General features: G+C 34.3%; 2 protein-coding genes across 2 annotated transcripts; one reads left to right on the top strand and one right to left on the bottom strand.

Moving 5' to 3' along the window:
- Positions 1-343: 343 nt before the first annotated feature.
- LOC127863763 (uncharacterized) lies at positions 344-3,191 on the bottom strand. The gene has a single exon (XM_052403402.1). The coding sequence runs from the start codon at positions 2,152-2,154 to the stop codon at positions 745-747; it is 1,410 nt and encodes a 469-aa protein (XP_052259362.1). The 5' UTR covers positions 2,155-3,191; the 3' UTR covers positions 344-744.
- A 14,074-nt stretch (positions 3,192-17,265) lies between these two features.
- On the top strand, positions 17,266-24,176 carry LOC127863764 (uncharacterized). Its single transcript, XM_052403403.1, has 4 exons — positions 17,266-17,477; positions 20,565-20,682; positions 21,687-21,841; positions 23,369-24,176. Exons 1-4 carry the CDS (start codon positions 17,375-17,377, stop codon positions 23,587-23,589), a joined length of 597 nt encoding a protein of 198 aa, XP_052259363.1. The 5' UTR covers positions 17,266-17,374; the 3' UTR covers positions 23,590-24,176.
- Positions 24,177-27,735: the final 3,559 nt, after the last annotated feature.

Below are 27,735 nucleotides of genomic sequence, written 5' to 3'. Positions count from 1 at the left end.
ACCCAGTTTTCTAATTACAAAACTTCCCGAGACTTCCGGAAATGTGTAGTTTCTACTGTCGCTCATGGATGAAAAAATATTGGCACCTTATATAGTTTTCGCAATGAGTAATCATTACAATACTTTGTGATCAATTAAACCACAAATGGTTGTTTGTTTAACCTTAAACATATACAAACTAGTGATGGTAATTTTTATTAAAGACTCTTAACTTTGAGTGATGATTCGGATGCTGGCGTTCAAACTTTCTTTGATACCCCAATACATTGTTTTTAAAGTCGAGTAGCCGTTAAACGAACAAACCTGTATTCGGGCAATCAGTTGTAAGGGTGTAAACAATCGGTAATATAAAACGCTGTTTATATTGAGTTTGCAAATGTGTAACACGCATAATATTATGTGAATGTAATTGCAACCGTGAGAGAAATGATATTTTATCTGAAGCAAAGTATGTAAATCAAGTATTAAATTGTTAATACATTATTCATGTAATTCCTCTTAAACGGTGAGGCACTTTCGCTATAAAGTTCTGAAATCACAACAGTTCCCACACATACATACACTCATAAGTTCGCTGAAGCACTATACAATTTAAAAACAACATTCCAACAAGTACATTACATAATTATAATACTCGTTGTATAACACCATATGTAACAGTTGTGTAGGCTAGCACGAGCATTATCAATCCTGCACATATAATCGGACGACGGAATTTAACCATGGCGTGTATGTAGTTAAAGCCTATCCCATCTGCAGAAAAGATTCACACACTTTATCCCATGTTGTTTTCAGGACCAGTTCGTTACCTTCGTATCCGAATAAAATACGCACATTTGTTCGATACAATAGCTGAATGAGTTCTGCGTGTTGGTTTATGTCAACGTCGCCTTTTAACAGCAAGATCACTGGCTTTTTAAGCTGCATCGCAATATCCAGCTCCTGATCACAGAAAACACTATTAGCAAACCCTTCACTAACAACTACAACCGCTACATTCGATCGTTCCATACATCTATAAATTTCTCGGTAGATGTTCCAACCATCTCTAAACTGTTCATCACCAATGCACACCAAGTCCCGCTCAACACCAACCGTTTGCTTCAACTTCTCATTCAAGGGCAAGAAAACTGCACTCCGCACAAAAACCTCGTCAACGCTGCTATAAATCATATATACCGCGAATCCTTCGCCTCGGTATAAGTTTTCAACACATCGAAACATGCGGTCTTCTTTTCGCTGTAATTTCCTTTTGTAAAGAAAAACAGATATTCCAACACACACTGCTGAAATGACAGCTACTGTGCTGGCCACCGTAGCTCCGATAATTGCTGTACGATCACAGTCAAATTTCAGGGACGTGAGCAGATCTGTTGTTACTTTTACTTGAACGTGCGTTTGTGTTTCACAATGTAATTCATCGAAGTCTGATATCAATTTATAACCTTTTAAAAGACTTTGGACAGATGAGTAGTCGGAACATTTTTTACAAGTCAGTTCGTTACCACCAATTGTCACTTCTACTAAAGGAATTTTCGTCAAACAGTCTATTGTGGACGACTGAATTATTTTTATTCGATTGTTCCTTAGGTTTAAGTGCCTTATATTCGGAACCTCTTCCAAAAAACAGGTTAGTACAGTTATCATATTGTACTCTAAGTTAAGCGTTATTAATCTTGTATTGCCAGCAAATGTTAGTGGCGGAATGGCATTTATTCCGTTATTATCTAACTTTATATTTTCAAGGTAACGTAAAGATCTAAACAGTTCAACAAAATCTGATTCATTATTCAACTGCATTTGACCTAACCTATTATTGGATAGTATCAAATGATTCAATAAGTGAAAGTTTTGAAATATTACAGGATGTATATATTCAAGTCCGTTTTCTGAAAGATCAATGAACACCAGACTGCCTAGCGTGTTAGTACGCACTTCCGCATCTAATACTCTGATGTTATTTTTCCGGAAGTAAAACCGTTTTAGGTTTGGCAGAACACTGCGGCCTTCCTCAGAACAATATGACACGTTTTTTATATGTTGAACTATAAATGGGGGCGGTTTATCAGCATCCCCACACAGCTGGTCAAAATACAGAGTGTCGACATTTTCCAAGAATTTAGTCCATTTAGTATTATACCAAATATTACGCATGTTTTGCTGATTTTTTATTGACCGGGTCACTGGACTACAAAAAATAGAGCATCTTCCGCATGGCCCTCATTGAAAAATCCTGAAAAGTCGAATGTCTTTAAATTTTGAAGAGCTCGTGATTTGGGTTTGAAGCTTTTAAACCCGTTAAAATGGGAAAGTCTTGAAAAATTCAAAAATTCAAGCGTTCGGCCTAAGCTTTGGTCGGTATCCAAAATTCGGAAGTCATATATGTTCACTTTCATTTCGCTAATGTCTAATGACACTACAGGCCGTTTGAACATTTTCCAGAATCGTTCCGCCAGTATAACGTTATAATTGTTTTCTGACGATGTCTTTCTTAGAGATAACGAATGCAGATTCGGCAAAACATCTTCATTTGCCATAATGTCAAGAAAGTCATTAAAATTAAGCTGCCAACAATCGTCGAAATTTAGAATCGTTATATTTTCCAAACCGTGAAATACTCCTTTATCTCATGTTTCCAGTGAGAGTATGTTAATATGCAGTGCCGTCAGATTCTTCAATCCAGTGAATATTCCTCTAAGTAGGGTGTTTGATGACTTCCCATTCGAAAAAAGCCTAAGATAGGTAATGCGTTCCCATCCTCCTCCGCGGAACGTTTCATTTGTTATTGACATCGGGTCAATACAACGTATATCTACTCGTGTAGAGACGGGCGGAATATCAGCAGGAATATTCTCATAACACGTGTAAGTGTCATTCACATTTTCACAATTACTGTTAGAAGAAAATGTTGACATTTCTGAACACAAATAATTCTCATCGTGTGTAGCAAAAACAAAAACAATCATGTTTTCGTGCAAAATGATAAGTAAATATGTAAGCAGCTTCATTGTTTTCAAATATTTAGTTACTGTTATATCTTATAAACAAAAGTCCCTTTTAACACTTCCGCCATTGACAGTGAGTGAGCTTAAGTTGTGTAATAATCACTTCCGCATTATTTTGTTCTTAATGTATTTGTTTACGTAGCAAGTAGTATTTTTTATATCACTTCCTTCAAACAAATTGTCTATTTAACATTTAACAAATAACATACGACCTGCGAAAACTAACATGCGGTCTTTATGAAAGGACTTATCAAGATTACAGTAAACTTGTGTTAGTTCAAGCATATAGTAGTATTCAAAATATAACATACCCAATATTTAAAACAGGAAGTGCGATGTAAACTAATAAGCAGGTTTAAAATAAACTCCTTGCATATTTGTATGATTTACAGAAATGAAAAGAATGGTTAAGTAGCTTGAATCAAACATAATAAACGTTGGTTTAAATAGTATGTATACTACTTCACCATAATGTATACACCAGTTGATCTTACTACCGGATGTTGGAAAATAGTATGGGGATCAAATAATATTATACACTGGCGTTCGTTGATTACAGTTATAAAGAAAAGTGATGTTCTAATATTGCGGACTCTAATTTACAATTTGAACATTCTGGTGTTATAACCGGTAAAATAACAAGCATGTACACTACAATCGTCAGTATAATTTTTTTACTACAGTTGTAGCTTTGATTTGTGTTCCACTTAACGTCGTGTCGTTTTGTAAACTTTCAATTATGTATGTAACAAAAAAGGCTTTCACTTACGCTATAGAACTAGAAGCATAATTTACGCACGGTAACCTTCTCCTAACTTCCGGAAAATGCTTTTCATAAACGTACATTTAAAGAGACTTAATCCTAACAAGTTTTATTAAAAGCTGCATTCTCTGACACGTCACATGGATCCATAATAATGACATAAAAATTATACAGAATAAGGCTGGTTTAACATGTAGTTGCATATCTTATAATCTTAATACTAGGAATCATTATTATTATTATCTTAGTTCATGGTCATATCCCTTTATTTATATTAGATAATCAGTTAGCATTAATTGCATTGTATTTCCTTTTCACAGGAAATACCTCGCACTCTGTAGTCTGTGGTGTACAGCAAAGCTCGTGGACGAAATCGATAACACAAGGGTAGAGGGCAGTTACCGCATCCAAGAAGTCTCAAACTGGAAAAATGCATCCTCATGCAATTCCAAAAACACGACAGAAGCCAATGTCACACGAAGGCCATTGAGCGCCTCGCGACGTTAGCTTCCACAACACTCGACGTTTTGTACTCTGTATCGACTACACAGAAGGTGCTCAGCAGGACCCATTTGTGTAATCTAATACGGATTACACGCTTTATGGCAGCAGCATTTGTCACATTGTGGTAATGCCGGACACGAGCTCTACGAGTAAGAGATCGCCCTAGGACAACTGGAGATTATCTTTGGAGGCACATGACGCAGAGCGGTCCACATTCACAGAAGTAGGACACTGCCAATAATTGTTTAAGCGTAAACGAGTCGTGATTGAACATATTTTGAAAGGATTTGTAAATACGTGTGCTTTTGGCGTTGCGTTGGGAGTATTTTTTACGTATTGCTTTTTTTCTTGTTATAATAACATAGTTTTAATATATATATTACGATTTATGCACCTTTAATAAATATAAAAGCTGAACAATCATTTCGCCTCTTTTATCGTCGTCATTTCAGCATGCTGAATGTTCGAACCCCCAATGTTTAAAACTTCCTGTTTTCTTTCTACTTTTGATTTCAAAATTGTTCATGCGGAAAAAGTAACCGTGGGATAAAATAAATATCAATCATACAGTGTATATAAAGGAACAACTCTTTCACGACCGCATATTTTTTTTAGCATAAACATCTACTTGTTGTTATTAAACCGAAACACATATTTACTATGTACACTAATGTAGACATGAGGGGTGATAATAAAAACGTCTTATAACAATGACGCAAACTCGATAATACGACATTAGCAATGTGGAGAATGTTAAATTAATATCATAATATCACGTTGTTCATGTATTACTAGTATGTTTTCTTTATCGTGTTGCCGCGTTAGATATCGTCGTACTCTCGCGTTATCACCATCGTACTTTAATCATCATCAGACCATCGCTGTATCAACGTCGTACTGTCGCCTTAAAATCCTCGTACTGTCGCATCAGATATTTATACTGTCAGGTGACAATAATCGTTCTTCCCGTCATCATCAACAAACTGTCTCGTTGCCATCTTCTGACTTTCACTATATTTAGCCTTATTAGTCATTTTATAATCTATTGTCAGTATAACCCACCACAACAACATTGTAAAAGAGGGTATACTGATTAAAGGCTGTACATATGGCTGGTCGGATGTGATTATGTATACATCGGGCGAAGCTCGAATATTATGATGGAATTAAGTTCATAGTCGATATGCATGTCTCAATGAGGTCATGCGCGATGCTTTAATTTATAAATGTTATTAACTTTTGGGAAAATAATTGTCAGGGACATATCCTAACACACTCGGATCAAAGGAATAACTCTAAACATACAGAGAAAACAATGATGACTCTACTGCGAAGTTGACACATCTTAATCTTGTAGAATCGTGCCATATTCCTTTTAACATATAATGGTTAATATTACAACTCAGATGCCGGTTCATCTACCGTCTTCAGACTGCCGTTTCAAAACTGACGCATTATCTATTACGGGTCACTTATGCTTAGTACCCAATACTTAATGTTTTTGATGAATGATAATGTACCATGTTGGTGCCGTACAACTTCGTTAACAACGCAAAAGTCTACGGTTACTTTTACATTTCAAACAAAAACTTAAGACATATTTAATCGTTTTCCCGTGTAGGAATTCAAGGGCCATATTTTTCGCAAGTAATTATATGTATATATAAGACATTTGAAAATAGAACATATTTGTTTTTTTAATTTTGATATAAATCTTATGCTTTAAACACGGATTTCGCATCACCTACGCTATTTTGTTTTACGCATTGCTTTTGGCCTGAATATTACGTACAAATTACAGATTGTAATGTCATTATTGCAATATATATTGAAGAAAACGATGTGGATTTTTTTACAATAAAAACGCAACAATAAAAAGTAATAATTACAATAATCGCATTGCTGTACAATTTTATTAATATTTACGATATGTAACTATTCTAAAAAATTAAAATGTGTCTTAGAAGTGTTTGGGACAATATTAGCTGTTTTAAACAGTTAACCAGTTATTTTCTTCCTTACAGTCTCTGAACTAAACATATGTATTTACCAGTACGTAAACGCTTGAGTTAAACACAGACGGGCATGCAAACGTATACAAATATACAATTTCACTACATTCATCAATCGCGTATTTAATATACTTCCTGAACGCATATATGAAGGGATATTCAGATTTGTTTCGATAGCAACACTAAATAATACCCGTAAACTATGCAAATACCGTGCCCGTTGAGTTTAATCAGAGCAGTTAGTAACGTTAATAAGGCGTAGATTTGTTTCGATAGCAACACTAAATAATACCCGTAAACTATGCAAATACCGTGCCCTTTGAGTTTAATCAGAGCAGTTAGTAACGTTAATAAGGCGTAGATTTGTTTCGATAGCAACACTAAATAATACCCGTAAACTATGCAAATACCGTGCCCTTTGAGTTTAATCAGAGCAGTTAGTAACGTTAATAAGGCGTAGATTTGTTTCGATAGCAACACTAAATAATACCCGTAAACTATGCAAATACCGTGCCCTTTGAGTTTAATCAGAGCAGTTAGTAACGTTAATAAGGCGTAGATTTGTTTCGATAGCAACACTAAATAATACCCGTAAACTATGCAAATACCGTGCCCTTTGAGTTTAATCAGAGCAGTTAGTAACGTTAATAAGGCGTAGATTTGTTTCGATAGCAACACTAAATAATACCCGTAAACTATGCAAATACCGTGCCCGTTGAGTTTAATCAGAGCAGTTAGTAACTATAATAAGGCGAAGATTTGTCTAAAAGGTACACGATGTTAATACAAAACACAGTGTGTGCTTGATTATTTCAATATAGGTCATAGATGCCATTTGGAAATGATCATTAGCGAGCAACGTGTGTACTTCTTGCACACGTGCATCTCTTGGTTTAAACCCCTAGTGCTTTTGCATTTGCCATTTCAGCGCGAGGATTCCAGTTCAATTCATTGGTTGGCAAATGGTTCCCTGTCATAAATAGAGGAACGTATTGTATAATACGATTGCTTGTGCAGCTCACGTTTCATGTGATTTGTAATGGATTTCAAACTTATCGACATTTCCATGAACTCATAAAATAATTGAAGTTGAACACTTCGAATTATGTCAACTTGACACGCGAACACATCGTTAACCATGATCGTTGACGTACTACACTCATTTTTTTCGCTATCTGCGACGCGTAATAAAGTCGACGTCAATGACTGCGGTTACTTCAAACAAGTCATAGTCAAATACTATGGTTGCGTTCACAATTGACATACTGATGAAACGATAGAAAAAAAATTATGATGCATACGTTAAACTGGTATGTTTTGTTAATTAAGAAAGCCGCTTTAGTTGTATTGGTGGTAAAGAAATATATACGATTGCATATTCGCATTTTATATAAGAACTACTAATGGGTTGTAGTATCTATTGTTTATATGGGGAATCGCAAGTGGTGACAAGAAAATACGATATGCATGGAGGTTTGTATTAACGCAGGTATTTCAAGTATGTACGTTAACTATACCGGTAAGGTTTTAAATGTACATGTGATGCATTACAAACAAATATGATACAAACTACCTTTTAATAATAGCACACAGGACACAGCTATTCAATTACGAGTATAATGTCCGTACATGTATTCGTACGCGACATCGCTATGGCTGAAATATTGATTTGTGTGTTATATTTGGCTATCCTCTATGGTATGTTACATTTACTTATATACTTATTTATATAGAAACAGATATATACATTGTATCGTATATGGCAGTCGCAGCATGCATACGTTTTTTTATCATTGAAAGTCGTATACGTGTATAGATTTTTTTGAAACATTACTAATGCTAATTAGAAGCACCTGGGTCTGTTATATTAAGCCGCCAAGTAACATTTGCATATAGGAATACTCGAATTGTATTTAGTATCTACAAGAGAATACCCAACTCGCGGGTTATTATTGACTCTCCAGTCACTTGGGGTATTTTTAATCGTGATGTATATATTTCAGTAAAGAGGCATTTGATCTAATGCGCAATATACTTTTTGTTATAACTTTATTCCTAAATCAACTCGCGTGACTTGTTAACTATTTATTTTAATTTATACATTTTGTAGTGTGTAATTAACTTGTGAAGTTGGGATGTGGCTCTAGTTTAGTGTGTTGAATGTGTACGCTTTGATGTATGTTTCATTACAGGCTCTGTAATCGCGGTACAGAACATTACATGTACAACTAATCAACTGAAGGTGACATGCAAAGACAACTGCTGCTGGGAGGAAGTACACAAATACGTATACTGCTGTATGAAAGACACTGAGTACGTTCGAATTGTAGTTAAAGAAACAAAACACTTAAGAATTTGACCAATTAAGCCTTTAAGCAGGAAAAACGGTAATGCATTATATTGTATTTAAAATGGTACTGTTAAAACTTGTTCGTGGTTTCGTAAGCCTTTTGGAAAACAGACGTATTATGGTTAAAAAAGATTCTGCTGGTGAATTGGTGTTCATGCGGACGGTGGATATATTTGTCCGAAGCTTAATTTTGTTCCCCATGACTGTCACGTGTAATATGTCGGACCATTTTGACTCTAAATGATTAGTGTGTTTTGGTAACGCTGTCTTACAAGTTTCTTGCATACGTTAACAATTGTCAACGTTAAAATCGCTCTAAAGAGTTGCACACGCTTGATATTTGTATCCAGTATTTCTATTAGGCACCATTTCCCATGACTGTCCATTTCTATTTATGTCGTATGTGATGTACGTAAGTGTTATGGCCCTCAGTATGAAATATATAAAAAGTTTATGTTCGTTTTAAGCTGAGATTCATGTTTGATTGTTTTTATGGTACTGGTAATTAAAAAAATGGATTTAGAGTTAAACAAATAACCTTTAATGATTGTCGAAATATGTTTTCATCACATTCAGTGCTTTAAATGAGTTTCTCGTGCAATTGATGCTACGCTTAAAGTTACAATTTAAAAACATATTATCCTAATACTTGAATAGAGCGTTTGTATATATAACATGGGCTTGTGTGAAACTAATATCGGTCATTTTAATACGAAATAATGTACGACACAACATCTGGCTTGCGTTTGTTATTTAATATTCTGGTTTGTAACAATGGCTTAAATGTTAAGTGAACTGTACAATTACCAATTAGAAATTGCTTAATAGTGTACAAGAAAACACAGTTACCCTATTTTTCAAGGAGCATTCCAGATATAATTAACATACGCTATATACAATGAATTTAGTTGTAATTGTTTACAGTCATGTTAATCTAGTAGAAATAGCATATACTATATGAACCGTGTCTTGAGAAAATGGGACTTATGTCATATAACAACCTGGTCTGTAGCTTTACTGCCCGCTATTAAGTCACGCAAGGTTTCTTGGTATTATTAGCGGACACGGTAGCTACTGAGAAGAATGCACGGATGATTAAGCCTTTATTTACTTATGGTGGTCGCATATGACATAAGTCCTATGTCTGCATGACACAGCACAAATATCCCGATGCAATAAAGAAAATAACGTAGTCTGCCATACATTACACACGTTACACGGATCAAGTAACATTCCAACCAACGCCTATAGAAATGGCACACGTCAATGTTCACTGACAATGCAATATTACCGTTGTCAATAGTACGCATGATATAAACCTAAGGTATATCATGTATCAATGATTCATATATAAATCTATTACTAGTATTTGCGGTTCTACCACTAACAGACAAAACGTGTTCCTTGTAAGATATGATATTAAACGAAACATATGTTTAAGCCATCATATACACGGTTGCCACTTGTAAGCAACAATTTAATATTTATTGATATTATTTTCTCCCAAATTTCATATACGGACCCTCTATCCCATTGTACGGGGTAAATAAGAAGCGGTTTAAAGGGACATTTTCAAGTTTTGACAAAATCGATTTTATGTTTTAGATTAGCGAATTGTCGTTGTAGTTATGATATTTGCGAGGTAACTGTAATATTGAACATTAAAAATGCTCTAAAAAATCCATTATATGCATATATTGACGATTTTAGAACATGGAAAATATAAAGCGTTTAAGACGCGAAACGATTGCATAATTTGGAGAGTTCTGTTGTTATCGATAAATGCTTATATAAAGTATAAAATATACCACTCTCTTTATGAGCCCAGATAGCCGAGTGGTATCAGTGCTAGAGTTTTACACCAAGGGTCAGTGGTTCGAGCCGAGTTAAGGATGGCTTTAAAAAAATTATTTCATTTTATTCTTAGTTGCACTCGAACTATTTAATTCTAATATTTACATTTATGAATTAAAAACATTTTATGACAAACTTCAATGCATGCCAAATCTGTAAAAAGGTCCATTTAACTCATAGTATCATACTGTTCGTACTGTTCACAAAAAAGTGCAGATAAAAATATAATAATTATTCAACAATAATGTTAATTATTTCATGTTAGTATGTCGAGAAGTATGTGTTTTTGAAAATCTGTTAATGTGCATGTTTTCATGTTGATCAAATGTTTACGTGTGGGATTGTTTGTCCTACACAACACTCAACTATATCGAACAATGACTACGGAATGAATTGATCAACTATTTACCCTCCCAACTGAAGTAACATCATCTGTTTGATGATCTAAACCGCGTACTATGTATGCTTGGCTTAATACATGTGCGTTCAGTGTCATTCTAGATTAGCCCGTTCGCTCAAGCTAATCTGGGAAGACACTTTAGAAGATAAAAAAAAAGATTAAGAAATTATCTTCTGAATTCCAATTCGGTTTATATGGAAAGTGTCGTCCTTGATTAGCATGTGCGGACTGAACAGACAAATCAAAGACGATACGTAAAGCATATGCATTAAGCCTTTTGTCCAAAAACGATGCTTATTTCTATAGCACGAAGACCGAGGCGGTGGCTTACTCGGGGGTTGCAGTAGTCAGCTTCGTCTTCCTCGTCCTGCTTCTGAGCACCATAGTCTACTTCACCTGCTGGACACGACTAAAATCTAAACCTCTCGATGATGGTAAGGTTCACTGTTACAGACATTGATATGTGTTTGTTAATATGTGTGTGTATGTCGATACGTATATATGAAACTCGCTCCATGAAAACGGGCTTTGATGCTTGTGCGTAAAGTGTTATTCCAGATTAGCCTGTGCTGTCCGCACAGGCTAATCAGGGACGATACTTTCCGCTTTTATGTTACTTTTCGTTTGAAGGATGTCTATGCTTAGCGAAAATCAAGTTTAGGCGGAAATTATCGTCCCCGATAGGCCGGTACAGACTGCAAATATTTAACATAGTAATTTTCGCACACACATTACACACCGTTTTCTTAGAGCGAGACTCACTGTGTTTTATTTACATTGGTGGACTATGAAAACAACACCCATACACGGTTTAAGCGTCTTACGAAATTCACCGCGTTATTATGTAAAGTAAACTATTCATGGTTTGACTTAACTTCGAATCTTCTTTCATAGCATAACTTACGCCAATGGCGTATTTATTTAAAATTTAATATTAAAGCGTTTTAACAATTAACCAGTAATAATATTTGAATATTTGGCTCAAGTATGCAATAGCCGAAGTCGCATACACAAGTTATTTATTTATAACAATGTTTGTACCAGGACACATTGCTCATATTCAAAACACATTATAAAACATATGAGTACGTTTTCATAATAAATAATTAACCATAAAAATGATATACACAATCGGCTGCCTGTAGATCTTGTATATACTATTCATATTTGCATATTTAATTTTAATTAATTCTAATGTTTCGTTTACAAGGTAATTACCCGATGAAGACGTTTATCCCGACACATGGGTTCGGTCTTGAACCGCAGCCACGACCGCAAACTCGATACACCACAGCCTACGACGAAGTCAACCTGTATTCACAACCGGGTACTGGTGCGACTAGATATACTTCATGGGCGAGTATGGCGGATTAGACTGTTGCGTTGACGGAAATAACCGAGGAACAGTTCGGAACTATATCGATTTTGACAATTCAAAATTTTGTTGTTTCACACAATATCAGCGTTAAAAGTGCATTCGTTGACAGTAAACATGAAAGCTGAAATTGAAAATTTGAAGAGGATGTTTTTTTCTCATCCTGAAATTAGATAGCGCAAGTAGATTTACTTACCTAAAAAATAACATTTATGAATGGGAGCATATCAAGATTTACACCCTGAGCCTCGATCTGGGAATACCGGGCTTAATGGGTGTGCAGTCCGCATGGACTTTTCAGGGATGGCACTGTCAATTTTTATTATATTTAGCGCTTATAGGAAGTCACTTCGTATCGAAAATCCAGTTAAGACGGAAAGGGTCGTCTCTGTTTAGCATGTACGGACTGCACAGTCTAATTTGATAAATACTTTACGCACATGTATTAAACCCCGTTTTCCGAAAGCGCGTCTCATCATTTAATTCGACGTATTTCTTGTTGGGGTGTAAGTCTGTTAGTGGTAATATGTACAATACTATAATTTAATTTTAACCGTAACGTAGCAATATATTAAATATGCATGCATGTTCATTTGTTGTGCTCTGTTAACCGACGTATCTGATGGTCGTTGCTAAGTAATTTGTTGCACAGAAATTTTGTTGTTCACGTACCAAATGAAGATAACTCGAATTAGCAAATACCTTATTGACACATTTGCATATGTAATGGATGTGGAGTGAGAGCATTGCATACCAAATCCATAGCTCTGTTTAATCCATTTTATTGACGCTTACAAACACTATATTTTTACATGGGATCCATAGGATCATAACAGTATTGAACCTAAACTTTGAATACAAAAAATGCTTTCCATAATTTAAAAGACATACTAAATGTATCGACAAAAACAGGGAATTGTAATGTTCAATTCGAATTATTTATGATTTCTTTCTTAATAATCCTACACTATTTGGAATAGTCGAGATTAATTATTTAGCAAAAAACAAAACACGCTGATAAAAAAAGACCGGCCGCACTTTTTGAACCATGGACACGTTATAGTATAAAGCAGACAATCTGCCCGAACGACGCGTGGGCTTTTGCATTATGCAATAATTTGCGTTTCGTATCAATATCTTGTTGCTGACAAGGAGATTCGCACATTTTCTACATTTCCATCAGGTGCGTTGGAATACTATCTATTAAACTAATGTCAAATCCTAAAATAAAGGGAATTTAAATCGAAGACACAGAATACACATTTTTACAATTTGACGACACTTCTATACTCCTGGATTGCTCTGCAGACTCTCCCTTTATGCAACCTTAAATGTATTGTCACACTTCACACATTACTCAGGGTTAAGAGTTGATTTCGACAAAACGAAATTAGTCTGGAGAGGTAAAACACATTTAGCTCTAAAAGCATTAAAACAAGATAGGAATCTAATCGGAACCAACCAACTTTTGACATGTTAAATAAAACGTTTCATATTGACCTGAACAACATCATATAACTAAATTACGTGATACAATAGTCAAAATTAAAGCATTCTTACAAAATTTGTCAAGGCGTATTTTGAAGCCACACAACTTATGGATCCTATAAACGAAATAATTGCAAATGATACGTTTTCGCCAATATGCATAGATAAATAGTCGAATATTTGAATTTTATTGAAAACAAATAATGGGAACATATATTCGAACTGCCTTTTCTTATTACACAGGATGCGAGTTTGCAGTCGTTTTAATTTTATCATTTTTTGATTTTTTTATGACCTCCTTTATACAAGGGCATGCAAATAAAATCGGACCATCAAACCTAATATTTATTTTGATCAAATGCATATTTATAATTGTAAAATGAACAAAACGATTACCACTCTGAAAGCGGCTGTTTCATACCCGTCCTTACATTTCAATGCACTAAATGAAATTAATTATTTTAATGATATGCGTCAAAGTAATACATGGGTATTCCTCTTTTTCATTAGTTGTGGTAAAAGAAGTCATGTTATTATCAGATTTCTCTTTGTCTAGTATAGTTTGTATTGTTATTTAAAAGTTGATATTGTGAAAATATACGATCAAGTCAAGTACTTTTTAAAGTCGGATATTTCAAACATGCAAACATAAGCTTTGAAGAGCTTTAAAAGCCGACTTACACATTACATTGCATGATAACAGCATAATAAATATAGCACATACAATGAAGCATAAATATATAATAATCCTGTTGTTGAGAACAACATAGAATATGAGTATGAATAAAGTATTGCTTTAAAAGACTAGAGGTAACTTAATATTACTTTAAAAGACTTGCGTGTGCATGTACTTTAAAATATAAGACAAATTTAGTACTACAGAGCTTCGTAATGAATAAATAAATATTGTACAAAGCATGCAAACATGAAAGGACAAACATTAAAAAGAAAGCAGTACAAATATGAAAACCAAGGAACATAAAAACACATTTAACATAAACAAGACACCCCAGTACATATAGGAACATATATTAAGCAAGCTAAAACATAAGATAGCAGCTAAAAAACATATTATAGAACATGAAATTCAAAAGCTATATAATATAATTAAGCAAAATCACAGATTAAACGATGTTGTGTAATTTTAAGAGTACAAGTAAAACATTAATACTAAATACTCTAAATACAAGTAAAACATTTATACTAAGAACTCTTATGACTTTTTAGCTTTAGACAATATTGTTCAGACAGGCTTTTGTTATGCTGAAAGTGTCCAAAAAGAAGTTTAGAGAGTACAATAATAAGCTAACACTTGTTTCCGTATTAACAAGAGCGCACTGGCTTGGTCATGAGACACGGGGATATTAAAAGTAGGAAACAATATGTATACATATATACATATATAATACGGCTCAAATAAACATTACGGGTCTATATAAAATATGGAACCTGATTAATTAACATTGCTTGCATGTACACAAATATGTAAACACATGGAAAGCAAAACATAAAAGTTGACATAAAGAAGCAAAACAAAGAGCATAAGCACTTAAGTTTATAAAACTAAGGCAAATAGTAGAGATCATGCAGGCAAACATATCTTAGAAGAGACACTTGCAAATACAAGGATGTATTTGATTTAAATAATTTCAGTGTCACAGGCTATAAATTGTAATATTTAAAATATATTTCATTATTTATCCAAGACGGACACGAGCAGATTGATCCATTCCAGTACCCAATTGAATGCATTTTTAGGAGTTGAAGGATGAAATTTGTCTAAAATGATTTGGTAAATTATTCCAGAGTCTGCTGCTGTGCATCTGAAAGAGTTTATGCCATACCTGGTTGATATTGGCTTAGGAAGCCTTACTGTGTTAGAATACCTAAAATTATAAGAATGTTCTTATAAAATAATGTAAATAAGATGGGCCATCCTTATTATAGATTTTAAAATAAATTATAATTTAAATAAATTAAAATCTTGGGAAATTATTCTTAAGCGCCTCATTTTAAGGGATGGAAGACCAGACCTTGTGAGAAGAGCATCATAATCTGTAGTAAAATCATCGTAAATGAATCTAAGTGCTCTTTCTTAATTTGTTTCCAGTTTCTGTGTATTTGTTTCATTTGAAAAGTGCCAGGTAAGTGGGCAATAATTAAAGTTTGATAAAAAACATTGATACATTGTGATTTTACAAAGCTTATTTAAATTATTGCCAATTTGCTTCATTACATTTAATTGCCTTGATACCTTTCTACAGATGTTACTTATGTGAGAGTTAAAACTAAGATTGCAGTCTAAGGTAACGCCAAAAAGAACAACTTCATCTTCACATTTTATGCTTACATCAGTAAATTGGAAAATAAGTTGTAAGTTGTGAGTTTTTTCCCAAGGGACATTGCGTGAAATTTATCAGGGTTTGCTTGCATTTTATTTTCATGGAACCATTTAATGAGTCTTAAACTATTATTTTTAAGAACATTGGCCAGATGTTCATGTGATGTGCTACTTAAAGAGAGTGTATTGTCATCTGCATAGTTATAAAGGGTTTTTTTCTGTTACATATTTAAATATATCATTAATAAAAATATTAAAAAGGACAGGACCTAGAATATAATCCTGAGTAATTTCCTTCAATGTCTCTTCGAAAGAAATTGGACATCAACAAGCCTGACACATTGCTGCCTTTGTGATAGATAAGTATCAATTAAAGATAAAGACTTTTCATCAAGACCATAGTTTTTCAATTTCAAATATAATAGATCATGCGGTAAACAGTCGAAAGCCTTTGAGAGATCCATCAAAATAACTGCAACGTAATGGTTTTTACCAAGAGATGCTTTCAAATCTTCAATAAATTTTAGCAAAGTTGTATTACATCCATATCCCAATCTAAAAGCACTTAAAAAGAATTAAAAATGTTATTTAAATGATTCATTAGTTGAGTGAATATGGCTCTCTCAAAGACTTTGGACATGACAGGTAAAACGCTAACAGGTCTGTAATAGGCTTTATCTAAGGTGCTTTTCTTTTTACAAATTTGAAGGAAACTGTGAGTTGTCGATGGTATTGATTATGGGTTTAGTAAGAGGTTTTGATATTACTGGTTCTGCAAATTTTAACATTTTTACTGAAAGTCCCTCATAACTTGTAGCCTGTTTACTGTTCATTTTTCGATATTGCGATGTATTATGCATTTAGTGTTCGTTAACTCTGTACCCTCGACCCACACACACCCATTCACGAGGAGAATAAAATATATTGAACGGGATTTCTTGTATTGTTTTGATTTCGAACGAATTGTTTTATGTTCACGTACATACTCTGCACATTTTTGGAGCGACGACCATTTAAGGCAAACATACATGAAGTTTATAATTTCTCTAAGGTCTTTCATTTCCTTCCATAGTCATGTGCTGTCAATGCTTCTTTTGTCACCTTTCGCATGACCGATCTTCTTTTGTCACTCTTCGCATGACCGATCTGTTCAATACATTTGTAAACGCGCCCATTAGAATTTATAGTTATACTGTTAACCGTGGGTAGGTGTATTCAAAACTACCCTGTTTAAATAGATTCGCTGACGTGAAACCTAAGTGGATATACTGAACTAGTGTACATGGTTGTTAAGGCATTAAACACTTCCGTTTTTATTTCAACTATAGCATTTATCATGGACCGTGTATATATGTTGTTGGTTGTATTTTCTTGCCTCGTGTCAGGTAAGGATCAGGATATTATATATGTCATTTTTATAGATTTCCATTTTAATTTAAATTTGTGAACGTTAAATAATAACATACCTCGATAGTCTTTAGGATTATGGTTTAAAGCAAAATTGAATATATAAGTATATATCTGTTTTTATTTTTTGTTTAGTTTTTAATTGTATCTACGTGTGTACACAATAGAACGATTGAATGCAAACAATGGTAATAGCTTGTTAATTCAGCTTAAAACAAATTGCGCAGTACGCTGTATTATTGATTAGAGCTGAGCTATAATTAGCTATTACACATTTAATCCGGTATATCATATAACATTCAAAAAGGATCGAAGCAATTATTCTCGCCTAAGACACGTGTCCATGTCTAATTATCCCCGCCATGGGCGGAGGGATATTGTGTTGGCGTTGTCCGTCCGTCTTTCCGTCCATCCGGAGCCATATCTTGTGTTCGGCGGATTTCATTGAAACTTGGTATGAGTATATATATGGATAAGAGGATGATGCACATTAAATGGCATTGTACACCATTTGTTATTTGTTAATAACGTAGTAATGTCTCTTTGTATCTTGAAAAAAATGCTTTTTTTGAGTGTCAAATATAGCACTTTTGTGTCAAGAGGCATATTGGGCGGGATATATCAATTCAACGAATTTGCTTGTTAAAACTAGAAATTCCGTAAGACAAGACTGCAAGCTGGAGGTATCACAGATACAAAAGTTTCAAATTAAATTATGCATTCATTAAGCATATTTACCATAAATACGTATATTGGCGTACATTAGAATACCTTAGATTATCGAACACAGTTGTTAGATTTTTCATTCAAATTTGACCAATAAATGGGGATTTACATTTCTGTCTAAATGTCAATACTAAGGATTAAATCCTTTGAAATATCCCTTTAATCCTATGCAAATATAGTGCAAATAATTGCGTTTATAAATCAACATTCAAATTCCAAAACCATTGAATTACACTATTTAGTTAACTACAATATTGGTCAGGCGGTTGTTAACGATACATCCTGCATAGGATCAAGGATCCAAATTAAACTTCTTCGTTTCCGTAAATCGGTGATCTTTTATGGTTCATAATGTATGGCATATTTTCACATGAGAGTGTTGTAAAACGTTGCATTATTAAATACCGTCAATGAAAGTTTGAATCACTGATTCATTGTTATCGGTTAACTAATGCTTCTCAAAAGGAGTAACTATTGTGTTTGTAGTTGAAAACAGTTCATATTTAAACAATGCGATGGTATATTTAGATATCTACTTTACTGTCATGAAACAATACAATAATAATGATGACGTTCAAACTCAATTTACATTTATACATGTTCGCATTTCCGAATTGCTTATCTACATTTAGTTAAGTAATACAATTGAACTCATTTATTTTATGCATACTTGGTATGCAACCAAAGTTATGAAACATATTTTATTTTGTTTTTCACTAATAGGTTTTCGTCTAATAACACGCGTTTAGGTATTAAAACGCGAAGCTAAAGGTGTATTTGTTAGGTTCAATTTCTGCGACATTTGACCGTGCATACCATACACTGATAGAAAGCAAGGCCGAATATGCAAAAACAACAACAATAAAACATGCTTATTGTCCCCTACCGGTGAAACCGGAGGGGACTAATGGTTTGCGCTCCGTGTGTCAGACTGTCAGTCTGTCATTCTGTCCGTCACACTTTTCTGGATCCTGCGATAACTTTAAAAGTTCTTCATATTTTTTCATGAAACTTGAAAAATCGACAGATGGCAATATGGAGATTATGTACGTCAATTTATTTCGTTCCTACGTCAGAAATTGTGGTTGCTATGGCAACAAATATATAAAAAAAATACTGACAAGGGTGGAGTTTCACCGGTAGGGGACAATATTGCTTGGCAATCTCTTGTTATATGATGATGATACACGATAACTAATATATACCAAGGAGGTGATTAATCATTGGTCAATCTGAAATATTCATGGTCAAAATTAACATACACTCCAAGCACGCGCTTAAAATAAACAGTTGAGCCGATAGATCTGGCACCATGTTGAAAATATCATGTTTTGTCATTGACCGCGGCAAATTACTGGTAAACCATAAGTGATTTGATAAGTGGCATTTTGTTGATCTATTGTAGATCTATCTAGTACACAATTGAAATTATAAAACTTCGTGTTCACTTTGAAAATGGTTTTGCCTTTCTTTTTTAGAAAAAGAACTCATAAAAATAGTAGTTTTATACTTATTAATGCACATATGTGTCTACTTTTTTATTTGCGATCTTTAACAGGTAACGAATGTGTGAAGTAATCAATGGGCATTCCGTACCTGACTATTTTGTGCTGGATTAAGTAAGCTATTACCGTCAATTACAGTGACATATTAGGATAAATATTCAGTTGCAAGCCGATTTTTGGTGTATCAAATCACGCGTGATTCACGCTCGTTATTTTATCCCGTACGCATCTAAACTTCCGGTCTAATGAACTACAACATTTGGCTCCTCCAATAATATTTGCAGAATAATCTAAACGTGATGAACCTCCTTTATTTATATCAAATCTTGTTATATATCTTCAATTAGATTATACGAGTATTCGTTAACCCTTAAGCTCAGTGGAGCGCTTAACTTTTAATCCTTGCTCTGAAAAAAGACGTATGTTAGAATAAATCATAACTGACCGTCGGCGACCTGTCTTCTTCGATCCGTTCTGGGATTCAAGAAGAGCACCTTTCAGTTCTTGGCATAAGGCTATGCACCTATTTCCAGAATAAGCGATACTATGTTAAATTGCAATGAGTACGCCTGCGACATAAGTGACTTATGTACTTCGCAAACCCATGTTTAACATTCTTACGTACTCGTTGCCTTTCGCGCGAGGCATATCGCATTTCAACAATACAAAATGTTCTTTACTCAGTGCAAAGAAATACCCAAGACCATTTATGGTCTATTGTATCTTGAAAAGCCTCCCTAAAATCTATAGCATTGCATATCATAATACACGGATATAAAATAGCCGTTGTATTATTCAGTAAGTTTCATTTGGCATAATTATCATTCATTTCAGGCGTGACTGGAGGGCAAATTTGTGACGATACCTACTCCTATTGCAGCTTCGGGTGTTGTAGCGACTACACCTATGGCTTTAAGCGAGAAATTTGCTGCGAACATGACGTTTTTGAGAGGTATATGATTACGACATTATTAAGAGGTACTAGTATGTGCAACAATCTAAGATTAAGTAAATTTCGAAGTATTATTTGTTCATGATGCCCCTAAAGCGGAAATGATTTTTTATGTCTATGTTACTGACGGCTGGGTAACGCCTATTGGTGCAATCGCAGTGATTGAACTTGCGGTAACACTTTTATTACTGTAAAAATGTCGTACCTCTTAAAATTCAGCGGCTGTGGGTTTTCCTAAGTCATATGGTACCAATGTGATTATCACTTACATCTATCGACGGTACTTGAAATCACTGGGCGTAACAACTGGTCATAATTATGCAACGTTATTTGTATGTTTGCATTGCATGTACTATTCTGGTGCATTGTTAAAATCCACAGCATTTTGCATTATTGTGCACGCCGATTTTCCAATCAAATTAAGTCGACATTCAGAATTCTCCTCCATCGAACATCTTCTTCAGTTGTATATTTTCAAGAAGGTGTGCACATTTGTTCATCCTGTCTACAGAACATTATTGCTTTCCATTTTGGAACCCTGACCTGATGTAAACGTTGCCTAAACCAGTACCGCACAACAAATGTTTAAGTATGCCATGTGTTGCTTTGGTTGAGACGGCTTAAACAAATAAGTGACCTAGCCTAGTTGTAGGTCTGGTAGCAGTTCGTTTAAAATATATTGCTCTATCATTGTAATCCAACATGGCGCTGATATATTGATATGTAGACCCAATAACTACCCATCAATAAGAAAGCGGCTCGGATATAAAACGTAGTATACAATGTATGTTACTTTTATAATAAAAAAAAAATTAAATAAAACTAACACAGATTTTCGTTCATGTTGATATTGAATTTTTATAAATTTTGTGAAAACATTCTACACATTTCCCTCGCGCTAGCGCTCATGAATATATAATTATTGTGTTACTGAATTGATAACATATTTCATGGTATTACCCCGAAAATAAACAGACATAATATATTTTATTTGCATATTTCAGCTACAACAACATTCCTGTGATTGTTGGAGCAACAATTGGTGGTGTCATACTGCTTGTGGTAATTGTATCTGTAATCGTCTGCGTTGTCTGCTGTATGAAAAAGAATCGGGCTCAAAACGGTCACGTGATGGCTGGACAACCCGCGGTTTATGCCGGTTAGTTGCCTTTTATCCTTGATTTTAAAGTCTTTAAAGGAGAGATTTTGTTGTCAGAACGATCGCTGATAGTTCATAAAATGACGTGCTAGCAATAATTCCCAAAATATATACTCAACATAATCTAACATCGTCTATAAGCCCTTGGTGGACAACATAAGGGTCGACTTGCTCCGTTTTAAGATCGCTTTAGTACAAATCCGATAAGTGCGTGGTTAGATACTTGAAACGACCACATTGTAAATGTGGGGAACTGTCTTGAAATTGTAAATATGATTTTAATAGGGCAGCTGTCAGTTAAGGGCGTAAGAATTAGCAATTGATATTTGTAAACCAGCTGAACCAGAAATAGTTTGCGTTTGTTAAATGACCAACGTACTGCGACAACTCTATTTAATAACCAAAGAAAGAACCAGAAATATTGCACTAAACATACCTATGGTTAGACCTCATTCCAGTATATGCCCCTCTTACATTTTAATTGATCTGGAATGTAATACAATCGTCATTAAGAAACGTTTCACGTTGACTTAAATGTTATGATACTGTAGACCACCTTACAAATGTGTATTTGAACAAGTATGATACAGATATATGGCAAGCGACACAATTAACTCTGTGCGTTCAGCTTTAATTCTATAAGCGACTACTGTGTAATAACACACATGGATATAATTGGCTAACTCGTTTACACTGGTGTTCTATAAAACTTCAAGCTCTTTGGCAGTGATGTGTTTGAAACTGGTATAATTGTAGGAACATTGGTTGAAGCAAGACCATTACCTGTTTGATATTTAAGATCGTGTTCCAATGCAGAAACATATTTGAATATTAGCGAATTTCGTCATTTGATTTCGTAATATTGTGAGACAATACTTGAATTTATTATAAGATTGTATTCAAATCAGAATTGTTGAGGCGATGGGGGCGTTCTTTTAAAATATTCAAGGTTTTAAAATATGTTACCGCCTAACATGTATTCTATGCACTATTTTGTGTCCCTTTTGAATTCATAATTTTCTCATTAATACAGACAATGATGATTTAATAGAGCAACATTCAGTAATACTTGAAATGAACATCAAATAATTTTAATAAAGATCATTTCTTAATAAATATTCTCTGAATTGAAGAATTATACTTAAGTGGACACAGCACAGTGTTAAAAGTGTAATATCCGACCATTGTTCAAAAGTTAGAGGATTGTGCGTCTTTTCATGCTCCTAATTTCATGTGTGTTATCCAGCTAAATCTCTGGATTATATAAAGTATACACATGCATTATTAAACCTGTACTTTAGATGCTCGAGTGGCTAAGGCGATTGTCTTTAAATAAAACAATCACCGGTTCGAGTCCTGTTTTGCTATTGTTTGTTGTTATTTCATTCTAATCGGCATATTATACTGGTTTTATCAGCGATGTTCATGTAAATCGAGTTTAAGCTCTCATTTACAAACTTCAAACATGCCAAACTATGTGAAAAAGTCCCTTTATAACAATATGGTTTATTATTTGTGTTATAACAGGAGCTTATCCTATGCAAACTATGAACATGCAACCAGGAGTAAACCAGTGGCAACAGCAGTCATCAACCAACATGCAACATGGGTTTAACCAGTGGCAACAAATACCTTCGTCTAACATGCAACAAGGAGGCAACCAGTGGCAGCCACCACAACCACCACCCTATGAACCAACGGCTTCACACAACAACAAATGGCAACAGCCACCTGCTTTTCAACACTAGAACTGTTCTTGGTGATGATTGCATTGATAAAAGAAGAATGCTTGGTGTGACGGTACACAAAAGTCGATGACATGAACCTTGTTATCTTTGCCATTTAGAAAATGTTTACATTTAAAAATAAGAATGGTAAGTTCATAAGCAGTTTATCTTTGCTTTCGCTAAAGTAAAAATTGCATCCAGATGTCATACTTATCAGTGTTATGGTCTTTTTACTTTCGACCAATGTGTGTCCTTAGAAATAGATAGTAAACCTACAGTTTATATGTTAAGATTAACATAAATAATGAATTGAACTATGAAGACGCAAAATAATATTTTATGGGAATCGCATGTTTATTCGTCTCTTTTAAATCATAATGTTAAGAGTTATCGATGTTGGGTTTGAGAATTGTTTTGTTCGTTATAAATAAAATGATAGTTTAAACCAATACTTGTTTAACGAATGGGACTTAATGAAGCCAATACTATAGAAAAGTAATGTGAAGTGTTTCAGTTTGAATTTTGATAATGTGTGCCAAAACAAGATCTTACATGTCAATGAGAAACTCGTGTGTTAATTTTATTGTTAATAAATATTTTCTTATCGATTCATTGTTTATTTAAAAATAATGGTACTTGTATACAAGAGTTAAAATATAACATCTTGTAAAGCTCAAGGGGCGTTTGGGCATGTGTTGGAAAAACAAAGTATACACATGATTGATTTGTATAGCTATTGTACGTGCATTACGTGTGCCTTGAACGATTGGGGATTTGCCACGAACTACCCTTAGCTATTTTGAAATATCATTTAACATATACATACACATTCGTTTCAAAATCACAACTATAACTTAATGTCGCTTTTGTATGACATTGCCGAACACGTTATATCCACCCACAGGCGATGATTGGCTAAAATTTATAATTAAGTCGGACGATTGGATTTGATACTTTGACGGAATATATTTGGGTTGTGCATACCTTCTGCGCTTTTCAATCGCTCGATATATACATCATTCAAAAAGCCGTTCCTTAAAGCGCGATTAAAGGATTTTGTCAAATATTTATGACTTTATATAAAATGTGTATAAAACGTATTATATATATATTTTTTAATATAAATTAAAACAAAAGATAAGAAGAACATGTGTCGAACAATGCGAAAAAAGCCAGATATTTAATTCTGAAATCGAAAATGTCTGTACAGTCGAATACACCAGCAAGTATATCATGCATGTACGATGTGAATCAACATTTAGTTTATCGGTTCATTTTAAATTCCTGCAACGATATATATCCATACGACACACAAACACTAACTCTGATCCTAATAAAACGACGAATTGTTCGGTTATTTTAGGAAATATGTACAAAATATTTTCGTCATAATCGGCTCGGGGCGCTAATTTGTCTTTGCTGCATTTTTTGAAATTCGTCTTCAATTTATATTTGTTCTTGTCTATTTTGTGTTATTGTAACAACTTTTATCAATATATTACAATTTAACACATATAAAAAAAACGTATAATCTCGATTTAAGACCACAATAGGCGTCAACACCGAAATATCCATGTACACCTTTGTTGACGGCTTATTCTCGCTCCCTTCTTTGCTTTTAGTATAATATTTTCTGGTCACAGTTTGAAAGTATATCATCACCAATAATTGGTCAACGTCCAAACGGTGGCTCGGAGTTTCGTCATAAAAGGTTATTGTCGTCGATGCCATACTTGAATTGTCATTATATTTGCTCATTTAATTCAGAAATACAAACCTTTATATTGTTATTTTGTTTCTGGTCATGACCAGTTATACAAAAGCAAGTTGTCAATGCAACTAGCTTGGGATTTATACGTCTGGCCAAGCTCAGTTGCTTCACTATCTAAAAGCAATGACTTCGATTTAGGGAAGACTTCGGATGATATTGTTTTATTTTTACCGTTTATGCAGACCTAGTAAAGGATTGTAATTAGAGCCAACGTAAATGAAACTAGAGATACATGTTGTTATATGCAATGAGTTGTTGCATTGAAACTGTTAACACAAGGGCGTTACCAGTATTGAATTGACCATATTTGCATAGTTTTTATCTTGTGAAGAAGATCAAATTAAAAAGTGACAAAACAGACTTAAGAACAAAGAATAGAATTAGCACCAGTCCAAACATGACCAGCGTTTGAGTATAGAAAAATATAATTTTGAAAAAGTTGAGGGCTGGCGCAAACATTTGGTTCGGACTTGTTAGTGTAAAAAACAACATGCTATTTACGCCTTATTGTCTTCTACCGGTGAAACCGGAGGGAACTTGTAGTTTGCGCTCTGTGTGTCTGTCTGTGAGTCCGTCTGTCACACTTTTCTGGATCCTGCGATAACTTTAAAAGTTCTTGATATTTTTTCATGAAACTTGAAACATGGGCAGATTGCAAATGGAAATTATGCTCGTAATTTCATTTTGTTCCTACGTCAAGAATTATGGTTTCTATGGTAGCAAATAGACTAGACATATTGCTGAAAATGGTGGAGTTTCGTCGGTAGGGGACCATATTGCTTGAAAATAGTATTGTATTACTTTTATTCCGTTGAACTATTCATGAATGAATTACCTAAAAGTTGTATGTAAACAATACAATATATGTCTGTTTAAAGGAGTGTGTGTATAGACATATGTTTGTTATCAAAAGTTGTACTGTTTTTTCATTCTTAGATTTATATTTTCTTCTTAACAAATGGAGCATATTGGCCAGTCGTATACCACTTCAGTTTACCATTCACATCGGTTATTGTTAAGTGTTAAACAATACATACCACCGATATCCCCTTTTATAATTTTCATCACCAAATGACACATCTTATGTTATCTATAATAACGCAGCTATTAGAAATGAAATTCATGTATAGAAACTAAACAATAACCATAAAGTCACTTGAAAACTTTGTTATTTTTTAACGTCCCAGCTTTAAAGATTACATGAATGAGTCCTGAACCCAGCAAGCACTCGGGCTAACATGTATGTTCATCATCATCCGGCAATAATACGCGGGTTCGTCGAGTACAGTGGACGGTAATGTTTGCCATTAAAATGTTGCTGCCGCCGTGGTGTCGTATAGTGGTGGGGATTGCAATTGTTTGACGCCTGGTTGCATGTTTGACGATGATTGCTGTTGGTTTACATGTTGCACGTTCGGATTTGGTTAGCTTATAGAAAAGTACAAATCATTAACATCCAATTTTATAAATTTTCATAAAAACCTATACATATACGACAATGCGTAAGCTTAGAAATCAGTATTTTTCCTTAATATACATATTACGTTAAATAAAAACATTAATATGTATACCGAGTATGAGTACATAACAAACTTCTCATAAAACGGATATACTGTCTAGTTATCGACAAAGAACAACGTATGTAACAAAGTTATAAACTGTAAGAACTATCCCTTTTTCTTCAATTGACACAAGCTTCCCATCAATACGCCCAGTTGACGACAGAGTAAAGAGTTAACGACAACGCACCGGTTTAAATGTTCAGTTAGTACACTTGATAGTGTCCCTTGACTATACGTAGGGAGTTATTTGCATGATTTTGTTAACTTAAACGTTATATTTTACAAATAATTTGCAAACTGTCATATAACAATTGCAACTTTGGAGCTCCTATCGATGCAGTGACGCATATCAGTTATCTCCACATGATTGCGCTAACGGGTAGGTTCAATGGTGCGAAGAGGCCCGCCGAGATATTGATTCTTGCTTATACATCTAAAGCAATAAAGTTGTATTCGTGATCCTGAATGATTTATGTTCATATCAAGACGTCATATACAAATACTTTGGGCCTGAGCTCTGTGAAGTTTGGAATCTAACATTTGAACCGCGCTCTGACCAACCGGGGTGTAAGGTGTCGTCCCAGATTAGCCGATGCTGATTGACTTAACTGGAATTTCTCTAAGAATATACTTGATTTAAAAGAAAAATACCATAAGCAGATAGTGTCGGACTGCACAGGCTATTCCGGTACGATATTTTACGCACATTTATAAACGCCCGTTTTTCCAGAGCGAGGCTAATTTATAAATTATTATAAATAGATTCATGTCTGCCTAATACAAACATTAGACGAATAAGACAGATATATCATTCAACATCTTTCTGCGGCCGCT

The sequence above is a fragment of the Dreissena polymorpha genome, unplaced genomic scaffold (genome assembly GCF_020536995.1).
Source record: "Dreissena polymorpha isolate Duluth1 unplaced genomic scaffold, UMN_Dpol_1.0 chrUn034, whole genome shotgun sequence".
In the NCBI taxonomy this organism is placed as follows: domain Eukaryota; kingdom Metazoa; phylum Mollusca; class Bivalvia; order Myida; family Dreissenidae; genus Dreissena; species Dreissena polymorpha.
Note: the sequence above shows the minus strand (reverse complement) of the source record. Positions and strands in the feature narration are given on the sequence as shown.